The 12,196-nt window shown below is 42.0% G+C and overlaps 1 protein-coding gene across 4 annotated transcripts; it reads left to right on the forward strand.

Annotated features, from left to right (window-relative positions):
- The first annotated feature begins 80 nt into the window (after positions 1–80).
- Positions 81–10,252, forward strand: LOC112575137 (solute carrier organic anion transporter family member 2A1-like). Of its 4 annotated transcripts, none has more exons than XM_025256748.1 (12): positions 81–334; positions 637–952; positions 1,232–1,372; positions 2,429–3,044; positions 3,387–3,473; positions 3,601–3,798; positions 4,373–4,537; positions 4,746–4,938; positions 5,387–5,519; positions 5,867–6,045; positions 6,368–6,480; positions 9,214–9,451. In XM_025256748.1, the coding sequence occupies exons 3-12, from the start codon at positions 1,238–1,240 to the stop codon at positions 9,324–9,326; spliced, it is 1,932 nt and encodes a 643-aa protein (XP_025112533.1). In that variant the 5' UTR covers positions 81–334; positions 637–952; positions 1,232–1,237; the 3' UTR covers positions 9,327–9,451. The 4 variants fall into 4 exon arrangements, with proteins under 4 accessions (XP_025112533.1, XP_025112529.1, XP_025112530.1 ...); XM_025256744.1 differs by lacking the exon at positions 9,214–9,451 and adding an exon at positions 9,466–10,252 and having other exon boundaries at positions 83–334; positions 6,368–6,432; XM_025256745.1 differs by lacking the exon at positions 9,214–9,451 and adding an exon at positions 9,466–10,252 and having other exon boundaries at positions 83–334; positions 637–800; positions 6,368–6,432.
- The last annotated feature ends 1,944 nt before the right edge of the window (positions 10,253–12,196 follow it).

A 12,196-nucleotide genomic window follows, 5' to 3' on the forward strand; every position in this document is an offset into this window, starting at 1 on the left:
TTGAAGCCTTGTAGTCCGAGTGGGAGGGAGGGTAGAATGCATAAGTCTGATGAGGAGCCAAGGGTTGGGGCTGGAGTGTGGACAGACAAGAGTGCAGTCGGGGGAGGAGCCTTCAAAGTATCCATAGTATAGAGCTGACAGCTTGTAGTCTGCTCTAGTACCCAAGAGTGTGAAGAAGTGGTGGACATGTTCACATTTGTGAGTCCGGAAAACTAGACGAACAGATGAGTTCTGGACTTTCTGAAGCTTATAAAAGAGGTTCTGTGGACAGTAAGCAAGAAGAGAGTTACATCAGTCTACTTTAAACAGAATAAGTGAGCCGATGAGAATTTAGGTAGATACTCTTTAAATTGCAATTAGTAGAATTTCTAAACATGTAATGGTTAATTGCTAATAGTGGAAAGTTATTATTGTGAAAAGTGACATTAAAGAAGTGCTAACAGTACTCAAAAACTAAACTAGCCGTTGTTTGTATATTAGTTTGATATATCTCTTGACAGTTAAAGCGCCACCATCTGTAAGATACTGTAGATAGAAGGTAAGTTTTGATGCTTGTTTTTATTGTGGTAATGAGATGTTGATAGAATCAACCATCTGTTGTGATTTAATCTCTATGAAATCTCTCATATATTGCAGGCTTTAGAAGCACGGGCTTGAAGAGACGCGCATTGTCTTCCTTGCATTTTAAGGACATGCGCACAGCTTTGCCATTGGCTGCAGACACCAGGAGGCAAGCATCCAACCCTCACATATACTGAGGCCATCATCAGCACCTCGTCAATACCTTACAGTGAAAGGAGGTGAGAGAAAGTAAACTTTAAGCTGTGGGTAGCTTTCAGCTCCTGGTTTTTGTAAATATTGTTTGTACAAATAAGAACTAGAGCCGACAGAGAGAAGACATTGGACTGGAGGCCAACAGCAACTGTTTTTGACATTGAAGGCTTCAAACTATGTAAGGCACTAACTTTTCTTGTTTACTCTTCGTTATCTTGCCGATATATTTATCAAAAGGTCGTTGTAGCTTCGATGTATCAAATACAATATATTGATACACTGAATATATGTAAGTGTACATTGAATACTTGGAACTAGATGCACCAGTTCTTTAAGGAGTCATGTGACCAATCCCCAACAGTGAAGTTTTTTAAACCAATGGTAGTGGGCAATTCTGATTTTGTTCTAAAATGGCATTTAATAATAAAAGTCCTCAGTATATATATATTTATCTCAGATTAACATGGCCTCTTCGGTAAAGAACGAGCTTGAAGTCTTCCAGGCTGATAACTTTGACAATAAGAGAACAGATGGTAACCACGACAACAACCATGAGATAGTGTGTGGAGTCGGGCCTTGTCGTCCTTCCTTCATGCAGGTGTGGACATGATGGTTAAGAGTATATTTTAATTAATATCTTGGTGTTAAGGCTGTACATGTGTGCACTCAATGTTCTCCTGTACCTAAGGAATAGTAACTTTTACCAGTTAGTCTTCTTGCTAAGAAAAGGAACTAAATTCAAGCGCTGTTATTCCCCCCTGTCAGGATTCCATTACATTATGACACAGAGCTCGCCGTCTGTGTTTTCAATCTCTTTAATCACTGATTAGGATATTAACTTTAATGTCTGTCTACAAAACTCTAGGAGTAAGAAAATCTCTGGTCGTTAATTCCACGACTATTTAATCGAATAATCAACTAGTGACTTATCCTGAGCAACGAGAAGAAACGTTTTTCACGTAATTTTCACGTAGGTGTCAGTAGAGAAGCCGTGCAACAGTGCACCTCTTAATAAAATGCTTCATATGAGAAATTCTATTCGGATTTAGAATCAAAAGTTGACAAAAAAATAAGCAAAAATATTTTTGTAGCATACTTTTATTTCCGATGTAGTAAAAAGTCCAAAGTATTTTTTTCCGAAACTTTCTAGATTTTGTGTAATATATTAAACTTAAAATATAAAAGTGTTAGAGGCAACTTCCCAAGCTATTTAAAGCTGATCACAAATATCAAAATGTATTCATCGATGTTATGTTATTAATGAAAGGAAGTTAATTATTAAATAATTTGTAGAAGTGACCCTCACACTTGTTATATTTTAAGTTTTATATATATTAAAGAAAATTAACCACACCTCAGGAAAAATTATTTTACCCTTTTTCGCTCATTTAAAAAAATGTGTTTTAAAAACTATTTTATCTGATAATTTTTCATACTGCACTTGCACACTTCAAACCTGTGTAACTCAACTCAGTTTTGGGACTAGAACAATAACTTTGCTATCAAAAGAAAACTGGAAACCTGTTGATAGCAATTATGTAAAACATTTCAAATCTTGTTATTGTGAGGAATAACCTGACCTATTGAGGAATGTGCTTACTGTGAGTTGGAGATGGAGAAGGCGGGTGAATGTGTTTTGTTTCGTGTTTCTTAGCGTTGTGCCAGGGTCGGGTGCTTCACCGCCATGTACAGCGTTGTGGCTTTGTTCACATCCACCCTGAACGTCTACATACAAACACAGATCAGCACACTGGAGCGACAGTTCGGCCTCAGCAGCTCCATCAGCGGCATACTCATGAGCTCCAACGAGCTGGGTTACCTGCTGACCACTCTGCCCCTCTCTCACCTGGCGAGACGTGTGCACATCCCGCGCGCCTTCGCCATCTGCACTCTGCTCTTCGGCCTCTCGGGTCTGCTGTGCACGGTCCCCTTCTTCGTGTCCAGGGACAGCTTCTCAGCCAACATGCGGGCTCAGATGCAGTTGAATACATCCTGGAGCAATGTTTCTGTAAGCTACAGCGTCCCTTTGTGTACACACCACAACTCGCAAGCTGTGTCCACGAAGACCAGCATGTCGAATGGAAGAGACACATGTGGAGTGGAGAGTCAGAAGAAAAGAAGGGCCATTTCCGAAGATTGGAAGGTCCTGGCTGTCGCCTTCTTGGCATTAGGGATGATTTTGCAAGGCTTTGGCAAGTCTCCTCGTCAGGCATTTGCCACCCTGTACATTGATGACAACGTGCCCAAAACGGAGACCCCGCTTCATTTTGGTGAGTGTTCGCAAGATGTTAATGCACATCCGACAAAAACACTCAGTAGGATACATGTTTACAGGACTGCCTGCCCGAAGTTCACCTCCTACACATGAGGCTGCCCTTACCTTGTATGGGACTTGCTAGCACTAATCTCCCGGTACATATTCGAACTCGCCCACATCTATACACACCCTCGACAGTTTCCCTTCAGCCGCTGACTTCATTCCATCTCACCTACTGTGAGCTGTTTTCACTAAGGTAGCATCACATACCTATTCACGGTGCATCTGTCACAGCTTATGTGTACTTTTCTGTGTTTACATATTTGTTTGTACAACCTGTCGTCTACCTGTGCAGGAATCATAGCATGTCTCGCTGTTTTCGGACCTGTTATAGCCTACGTAGTGGGCGGAGTGTCCACCACCATCTACATCACACTAGAAGGTGAGACCAAGACATTACTCTTACAGATTGTCATTCAACGGGTTAGTTAATAGACAATGATGAAATTACCTTGAACCTACTAAACATTATCCAACAGACATTGATATATATGTTTGTGTGTGTCCAGACACTGTCTTATCTCCCTTTGACCCTCGCTGGGTAGGCGCTTGGTGGCTGGGGTTTCTTGTCTTCGGCATCGTAAGCATCGTCATCAGTGTGCCATTGGTGTTCTTCCCAAAACGACTTCGACCTCAGCCTCAGCTGGAGGCTCTGAAGAAGCTGAAGAGTGGTAGCAAGGGCAGACAATGTATACAGGAAATTCAAGGTGAGTCTCACGTGACCTAACCGTGACCACGCGCGTCAAGGGAGGTCATCTTTCTGTTCGCCTGGGAAACATCCAGTCTTGTCCCTTACTGTTGTTATTATGGACTGGAGGATAACACACACGCACAGACATGTTAGAACAAGAATACCACATAAATTAATTACAACATAAATTACACACATACAATGTAGGAATCGTATACTGAGACTAGGACATGAACCACCCACGCATGCAGTACACAAAGACTTGGACAAGAATCACACACAGACCTCAGACAAGGGGACGAACGATGATGACATCGGTAACACACACGCACACAAACACACACACACACACACACACACAGACACGATTTGCAAAGAGACGGCAGCTACATGAAGACACGTGATTCTGATGTTAGGTTTGAAACTTGGCTTTTGGTGTGAATCAGGTGCTGGGTAGCAGGTGATGCTAGTCAATATGTAGCCCGTAATGTATATATATATATAAATCGTCTTACTTCTTTAGTTACAGATAATTGTCGGCGGTTACATAATACAACTGCAGGCGTAACGTGTCACGCGATGTGTTGCAGAATTCCTGCGAACTGCCGTGCGTCTGGTCATGACACCCGTGTACGTGTTGGTGGTGCTTGGCAACTGTTGTCTCGTTCTGGGATTATCCGGTTTATTCTCCTTTCTACCCAAGTACATCGAGACGCAGTTCTCTGTACCCGCCTTGACGGCCAATTTTTTTGTCGGTAACACGTGACCGCTTCCCCTGCTACATCATCATCATCATCATCATCATCAATCAATCAATCATCAATCATCATCATCACACGAAATGCGTGCATTCATTGTTTGAGTTTCTTCTTACCTTTTGCCTTTTACCTTTCAACCAAAGTGCTGTCTTGATTCACTTCACAGAGCTAACTTCTTTGTTTCTCCTTTGTTTACCCCCGCTAGGCCTCGTGAACGCCATACCGTCAGCGCTCGGGGTGATCGTTGGGGGGTTGGTGACGTCACGCTTCAAAATTCCACCAATGAAATGCCTCAAAATCGCAATGGTCTTGTCTTCATTATGCTGTATCACATCTTTGACCGGATTTCTCCTGGGTTGTGACCAGCCAAGCATTCACATGGGGACATCATCACCAAGGTAACTGCGTACAGGCAACTGCTCCTTGTAATTGCTGGTTTTTCCTGCTTTGACTCAAGACACAGTTTGAAGGACAGAAGCCATACTTTTTCATTTACATTTTCTCTTTCTTATTTTAAAAAAAATTTATTTTATTGCTTTTTTTTTTTTGTTTGTTTTTTGGGTTTTAGTTTGTTTGTTTGTTTGTTTGTTTTTTTGTTTATTTGCTTCAAAAATATCTAAAGCAAATGCATTGCCGAGTATTTCATGCATTAGTTTATAGAAGCTTTTTTAGTTGTCAACACCTTTGTAAACAAGGTCCTCAATTCTTTTTCTTAAGTCCATGGCTGCGAGTAAATATTTTAATTTCATCATCCTGAACTGTAGCGCATCGCTTGATGTGCTCTTAAATATTGTAACAATTTTTTTCTTGAGTTAGTCAATATGTCACGGTCTTGTCTCGTGCCAGTGTCACCAACACGTCACAGCGGTGTCAGTCCAGCTGTCAGTGCGATGACTCACGTTACTTCCCTACGTGCGGTGCTGACGGGGTCACGTACTTCTCGCCGTGTCACGCGGGATGCTCCGAGAACACAGGCGTCGTAAGTGTCGTGAAGCTCCTGACATCAGCCAGCATCTTCTCTCGACATGTTTCATTGCTTTTAGTTTTTATTTGTATTTGTCTTGTGTTTTATTTCATTCTTATTTCATTATGTTGTTTGTTTTAGTTTTAACTACTGTAACACTTTCGGGTGCTTATTGTTGTTTTATTCACACACATATCAGTCATTACAATGTAAATAAAAAGCTGGTAACTTTTTGTATTATCTTTTGTTTTTGGTGTAAACAAGCACAAGATTTATTTTGACAAAAGTAATGTATACACCAAAGCATGTCGACGAGTATATTATCCTCGCATCATTGACCTGTTCTCTTTTATTTTTTCCAGACCTTCAGGAACTGTTCTTGCATACTAAAGCCCAGCAACACATCGCAACTTGTCCCGGAGGCTGTGAGTGGACTGTGTGGCCAGAACTGCAACACCTTGCATCCATACATCGCCTTGAGCTTTTTCTCAAATCTTTTTGCATCGTTGCATATCATCCCGATTTTTATCGTTTTGATCAGGTAAACAACGAGCTACAATTTTGTTGTTTATGTTGCTTTCATTGGTGTTGGTAGGTTTTTTTTTTACTCTAAAATAAAGAAATAGCTCCGACAAATATATGTGGTAAATATGGCGCTCAGTTTATGTAATGTATAATGGTTGCTGATATTTAATTTTAGTAATTTTTATCTTTTATAGGCATACATGTTGTTGAAACAACTGAATGTCATACAACAAAAAATAATTAGAATAGTTCTATATTCTATATCTACGAAGTCTGTATTTAACCTGTCAAGAACTGAAAGCAGCTAGTTACTTGTGGTCTGTCATATTTTCTTCCAGAAGTGTCACAGAGGCCGATAAACCACTTTCCGTTGGACTCACCGCATTTTTGTACACCGTGCTGGGTGAGTACTACTCACATTTTCTTCCGGTGCTTCTTCTTCTCGCGGGAAGGAATGAGCAGAGGCGGCGTTAGGACCACGCGGGGCCTGGGGCCGACCATCCGCGCGGGGCCGGTTACATTGACTACGTGTATCAAATATCCCTATTGATATGATGCCGGAAGCACTGATTTATATACAGTTAGATAGCCTGGATGTATTTCGCGAAATAACGCACAAATTTAGTGTTTTAATTGTTCGTAACCGTTTGTGACAGTAGCGGTTTTTTCTTAAAGCGAAATAATATGGTGACGATAACTTAGTAAACTGCTTGTTATTATTGTCGTGTTTAACGTGAAGACATGGGTTCAATAATTTGCTTAATCAGAACTTAGAAGTGTTTTCTGAACGTCATTTTTTGTCACAACTTGTTTACCACAGCTAGCAATAAGTCTGAAAGATGACCTCGGGTAAGGTGACCTGACGTTTCGGGGGCGAAAGCAGGACGCGTGCCGATGACGGTGACGTCACTGACAAAGAGCGCTGAAAAAATAAGGGGGGGGGGGCTTTTCATCTGACTTTGCCGAGTAGTGGTGCTTTCAACGGCAGATCTGTCCACGCCACTACATATTCCATTTAAAATAGAAAACCGGTATTTAACATTTAAATTAAAATATTCCTACCTTATCTCCCGCTCAGCCAACTTTGCGGACGTGAGGTGAGGCGCTGTAACAAATTATGGTACTTCGTCATCTTGCGAGGCTGTTACTCCGAAACCGTACTTCATAGACCGTGAATCTCCTTGTAAAGTTTCGGTCATTGCAAGATAGTGTCATAAATTTTTTCACAAGGATTTCGTGAATTTTCGCTGTCAAAGTTGCACTTCACTATTAAAAGTCCTTTCAGTGTTTCCCACCTTTAACTGTCTTTTCACTGGCGTCTGGCGATGTTCGTATCGTCCCCGACATTAGTTTAGTCACGGATCCGTACTCACAGAAAACGATTACTGGAAGTGAATAAAATGCCGGGCAGCGGAAAACACGCGGGAGGACGAAATGCCGAGAGGTGATTGGAAACGTGCTGACGTAGACTTGATGAGATGGTGTAGCAAGATAGGACCTCTCCTCAAGATCAGAAGTTCCTCGAGGTATGCAGACGCTGTGTTTTGTAGTGTTGCTGAATGGATTAGCAGACATTTTCGTGGTATTTTTTTATCAAAACCAAAAATAAAGCGTGAGTTGTATGTGTTTAGCTTTTTTCATGTTATTTTTATTTAAATTTGACTTGTAGTTACTCCTTAGCAGACGATCAAACACCAACTCGCGCAGTGATATCAAAGAAAAATAGTCCCACTATACATATTTCTTTGCAAGCTGTAATTATTTGAAACTAAAAGTTTTACGTGTTTCTCTACTGTTAACTTTAATTTTGTAGTATGCACAGACCATTGGTTCTCGCTGAGAGCTCGGTTCTGTCCTTACAACACCTTGAGGGAACTTCTGATCTTGAGGAGAGGTCCTATCTTGCTACAATGGCAGGGTATCTGATGTACCCGGGCCAGCGGTTGTGAAGGGGGGCTGGCCTTGGTCAGTGGATTGTTTTCCCTCTTTTTCTTTTCTCTTAAAAGGGAGGTCTGAAGAAGGAACACCCAAGCAGGCTGCAGTATACAATTTCCAGACCTAAGGTAGGCGGGGTAGTCGGGGTACGGGCCAGGTGTCAGAGGGCCGCTGGACACAATGATTTATCGGCATGAACCGTTAGAAGAACGTTCGTGCATTGAGGTCGCTGGATTAATGTGCCACTTGGGGGACCTCCAAGCAAGTTGGAATCGACAATAAAAAGGTGGATATGTTACTGATGTATGGCCACTCTGTGAATTGAAAGGATGGGGCCCGCCGCTGGCACTACAACCTCTAAGCCCGAAGTGAGAGATGTCAAAGGAATTTGTTTCCTGTAGTTACTTCATGACACCGTGAAACTTTCTCTTCCCGTCTCTCCATCACCAAGCAAACTACATTAGTCTACAACTCTATACCCGGGGTGGCCTGTGGATGCCTTTGGATCGGCATCGTCTGCCAAAATGTAAAATGCACTTGTTTTCATTTTTTTTTAAATTTAGCCTAGCTTACTTTTCTAAAAATTTATTATATCAAGTATAACAGAGTTAGAAATCGGCATTCTGTAGCATTCCAACACAAAGTTAAAAGATAAAAAAATAATAACAGGCTGACATGACAATTAGAGGCTGCCTTCAAAGGAAAGTGAGCGACTACAAACAGCTTCACTTTATTCAATAAAGTCTGCAGGTGAAAGCCATTATGTGCTCATGTGTTGTCCATTCCATATATCACTAGGTTTGGGGTGTAGTCAGCTGTTGGCGTGGGTTGCCACTGGGAAGTGGGGGAACTCGGACAACCGTAACCAAAGAAGCTGACACCTACGAGGGACGGCCACCGGCGATGTACCAGCGGCGCGTGCAATAAGATATCTGCCGGCAGGTCATTGTCGTCACGGGTCAAACCCCGGAGCCCGCACAGCGATGAAAAATAAAGCGGGATCAAGAAAACACCGCCAAAACCAAAGTCGCGGATCCGAATCAGTGTACGGTATTTTTAAAGACATGCGGGACATTGTGGACTTGCCAGAAAAGGAGACATTGGGCGTACCGCCCGGACATTTTATGAGCAGGCGGGACACGAGGTCAAAAGCGTTGGGTCACCTTACCTCGGGGCTGAAGCGCGGGGCCCCTTCGAGAGCGGGGCCTGGGGCGGCCGCCCCATTTGCCACCCCCTAACGCCGGCCCTGGGAATGAGTTTAGTCCAAGATTTTCTGACCGCTTTTATTGGACTGGTTTTGTGTCTCTCTGGAGGCGCTCTTATTTTCTATGGTATAAGGGTTTTGTCCGGCCACGTGACTGAAGACGAACAAGAAGCGAGGGCAGCCCCACAGGGTCACCGTCAAAGAGGAGGTCGTGACTGTTAGTGGGGAAAACATTGGGGGAGAGCAAGGTCTGTACTTGCATGTCACGTGACAGATTACGCTGTTTAATTTGTTCAGGATTTTTTCCTGGCCCTGTCCTCTTTGGTCGGGTGGTGGACACCACGTGTCTGCTGTGGAGTTCCGGGTGCGCAGGCAGCGGCTCGTGCATCATGTACGACCATCGCAACTTTAGACATCGTCTCTACGCCACTTTCTTCATCACGATGGTCCTCAACCTCACCTTCTTCGTCATCGCCTTTATTGTGGCTTCTCGCATGAAGAAACCTTTCTACGCTCATTGCGAGGACGAAGCTGCGGCGGAGACCATGCGACGTGATGAAGACAAGAGACAGACAGAGAACATGGCGCCTGAGAAGGTCGATAGACAGGACGACACTCCGTCTGACTCGGGAAGAATTTTTTTTACTAAGTATGATGATAACAGTGTAGTAGTTTGTACATGATTAGTGTACACACAGACACAAATATACATACACACAGAGCCCATACATTTCTCTCTCTAGCATGCTTAGGCACACAGATAAATAAGTGTATGTGTATATGTGTGTGTATTAGTGCAGTATGAAGTATTCCTACGCTTATTCACACTTCCAATTGTATTGCCATAACTAGATGCTGATGTCTTTAAGTAAAGTTCTAAAAATTATAGTTTGCTTTTAAGTTTTAGAAAAATGTTTTTCATTTGTGATGTGGGATTTGTTCATGTCTGGTTTGTTGATGAGTGATTTGTCGATTTTGTGGTTGTTTGCGTGTTTCGTCAATTGTCGCTGTACCCTCATCACTAGGGATGTCTAGCAAAGCTGTTGTACTGCACTCAATCTCAATACATTATCCTTTATCCCAACACGTGACTTATTTCTTATTTCTAATCTTATTGATGTTTTTAGTAAGATATCAAAGATCCACAGACCGACAGACAGACAGACATTCATGACCACTGGTCTTGGGAAGTTTCCAGAAGAGCACATGGAAAGAGTACGGGATGTGGAGGTCTGGATGACAATATCCCAAGGAGATTAAATTAGCCCTGATTTTATGAAACATATATCTGTATGTGTGCGTGAGTGAGCGCGCGTCTCTCTGTCTAATGTGTGGTTTTCCACAACTAAAGCACCAAGAAAGGATTTTGTCAGGGTATTTCTACCCGACACAACAGTATAATCAAAGTAAACAAACAACTTGGCTTTGTCCATTACACTGTGCCACAGGGACACGCACACACTTACAGTCAGGAATAAAAATCACTTTATTAATATCCTTTGCTAACATTTTTTGATATATAACCCTTAAATAACCTTTTGCAATACCAACACGTGGCATAATAAAGAATTCAGAGTCAAGCCTCAGGTCAGTTCACATCAGTCAACTGGTATTACCTCCCCTCTCTTGTATTTCTGTTGTCAGTCCATCAATCTATATGGAAGGCAAAAACAATATTAACGGCTCTTACATATGACAGGGACAGATGACAAATGATATATCTTTATTGACAAGGGACCTCACTCTTGCTTCACTCTGATGATTTTTTTTTCAAATCTGACAGACGTTGGTGTGGCATGTCCATGAAGACCATTGTCTCCTCCTCCCGCTTCTCTCCCTTTCAGTTGTCAACGTCACTGACCTTTTAAACTCGGCTAATCCTAATCCAACTCGACAGCTGCAGGTTGATTTTGTCAGGAATTCACTTTGTAGAAAATTTCACAAAGCGGGCTGCTGATGGTCACGTGGTTAAAAATTTGCATGAAAGTATATTTGGCGCAATGTCAGTACATGACTGAGAGCTTCATTGTGTTCAATCGCTTTTCTCCTTCATGAGTAGAATGAAGGACTCGCCATCTTCATTAAAACTAGTCCAGACTGCGTCCCTGGGGTCATATAACATTAAACAGAGTGCCAGCTCAACATCCATGTCCCCATGAACGTGGAGAAAGACAGCAGAAATGTTCACAAAGTGTTCACAAGATCAGTCCATTTACGAGAAACAAAATATACTATCAGAGAATAAAACTGTCCACACAGGAACATGAGCAATAATCCGCCTTGAGGACGACGACCAAATAAGAAAGGAACATATATGTATAAAAGTCTGCATGAATTAAAATAAGCTAGAAATAATTATTGTAGTCTTTTATTTATTCCCACAGAAATGAAGACCATAAGCATGTCTTCCGCTACCCATAAAAACCATTCAGTGTTCCAGAGCAAAGTCCACTACCTAAAACTTCATACCGTACTTCAAACATTGTTTATGACTGAACAAATATACGTTTAATAACTAAAACTAATTCCAAACTTTAACAACAATCACTTCTGTATAACATTTCGTAAACTAATCTTATGTGTATGTACCATAGATAAAGCACACATTGATTCCCATCCCTATATATGCCGTTACTGCAAACATATACTGAATGAATGAAGTGGATGTCCACATGTGTGTTGGTTTCCTGTCACAGTAAGCATCCATCTTGAAAATCATCTTTCAACAAAGAATGATATATTACCAAGAAAAAAGATCATTCTGGTTGATTTTTTGGACAACCTGGTGCTAGAACAGCAACACGAACAACCAGATGGCGTGTCAAGAAAGTTTACATGTCCTCAAGGAATATGTCCTCCAGTCACACGTGGCTACATCCATATTTGAATATTGTTTAAAAAAGCCGAGACTGTGACCTCTTGGTAAAGCTGAGGCAACAGGTTTCTCAAGCAGTCGTGAAGTTCCTTCTAAGTACGAGAACAGAGAGGCAGCGAGGCATCTGACAGTCTTTGCCTTCAAGCTGCGTTT

Source organism: Pomacea canaliculata, linkage group LG11 (genome assembly GCF_003073045.1).
Source record: "Pomacea canaliculata isolate SZHN2017 linkage group LG11, ASM307304v1, whole genome shotgun sequence".
Lineage (NCBI taxonomy): Eukaryota > Metazoa > Mollusca > Gastropoda > Architaenioglossa > Ampullariidae > Pomacea > Pomacea canaliculata.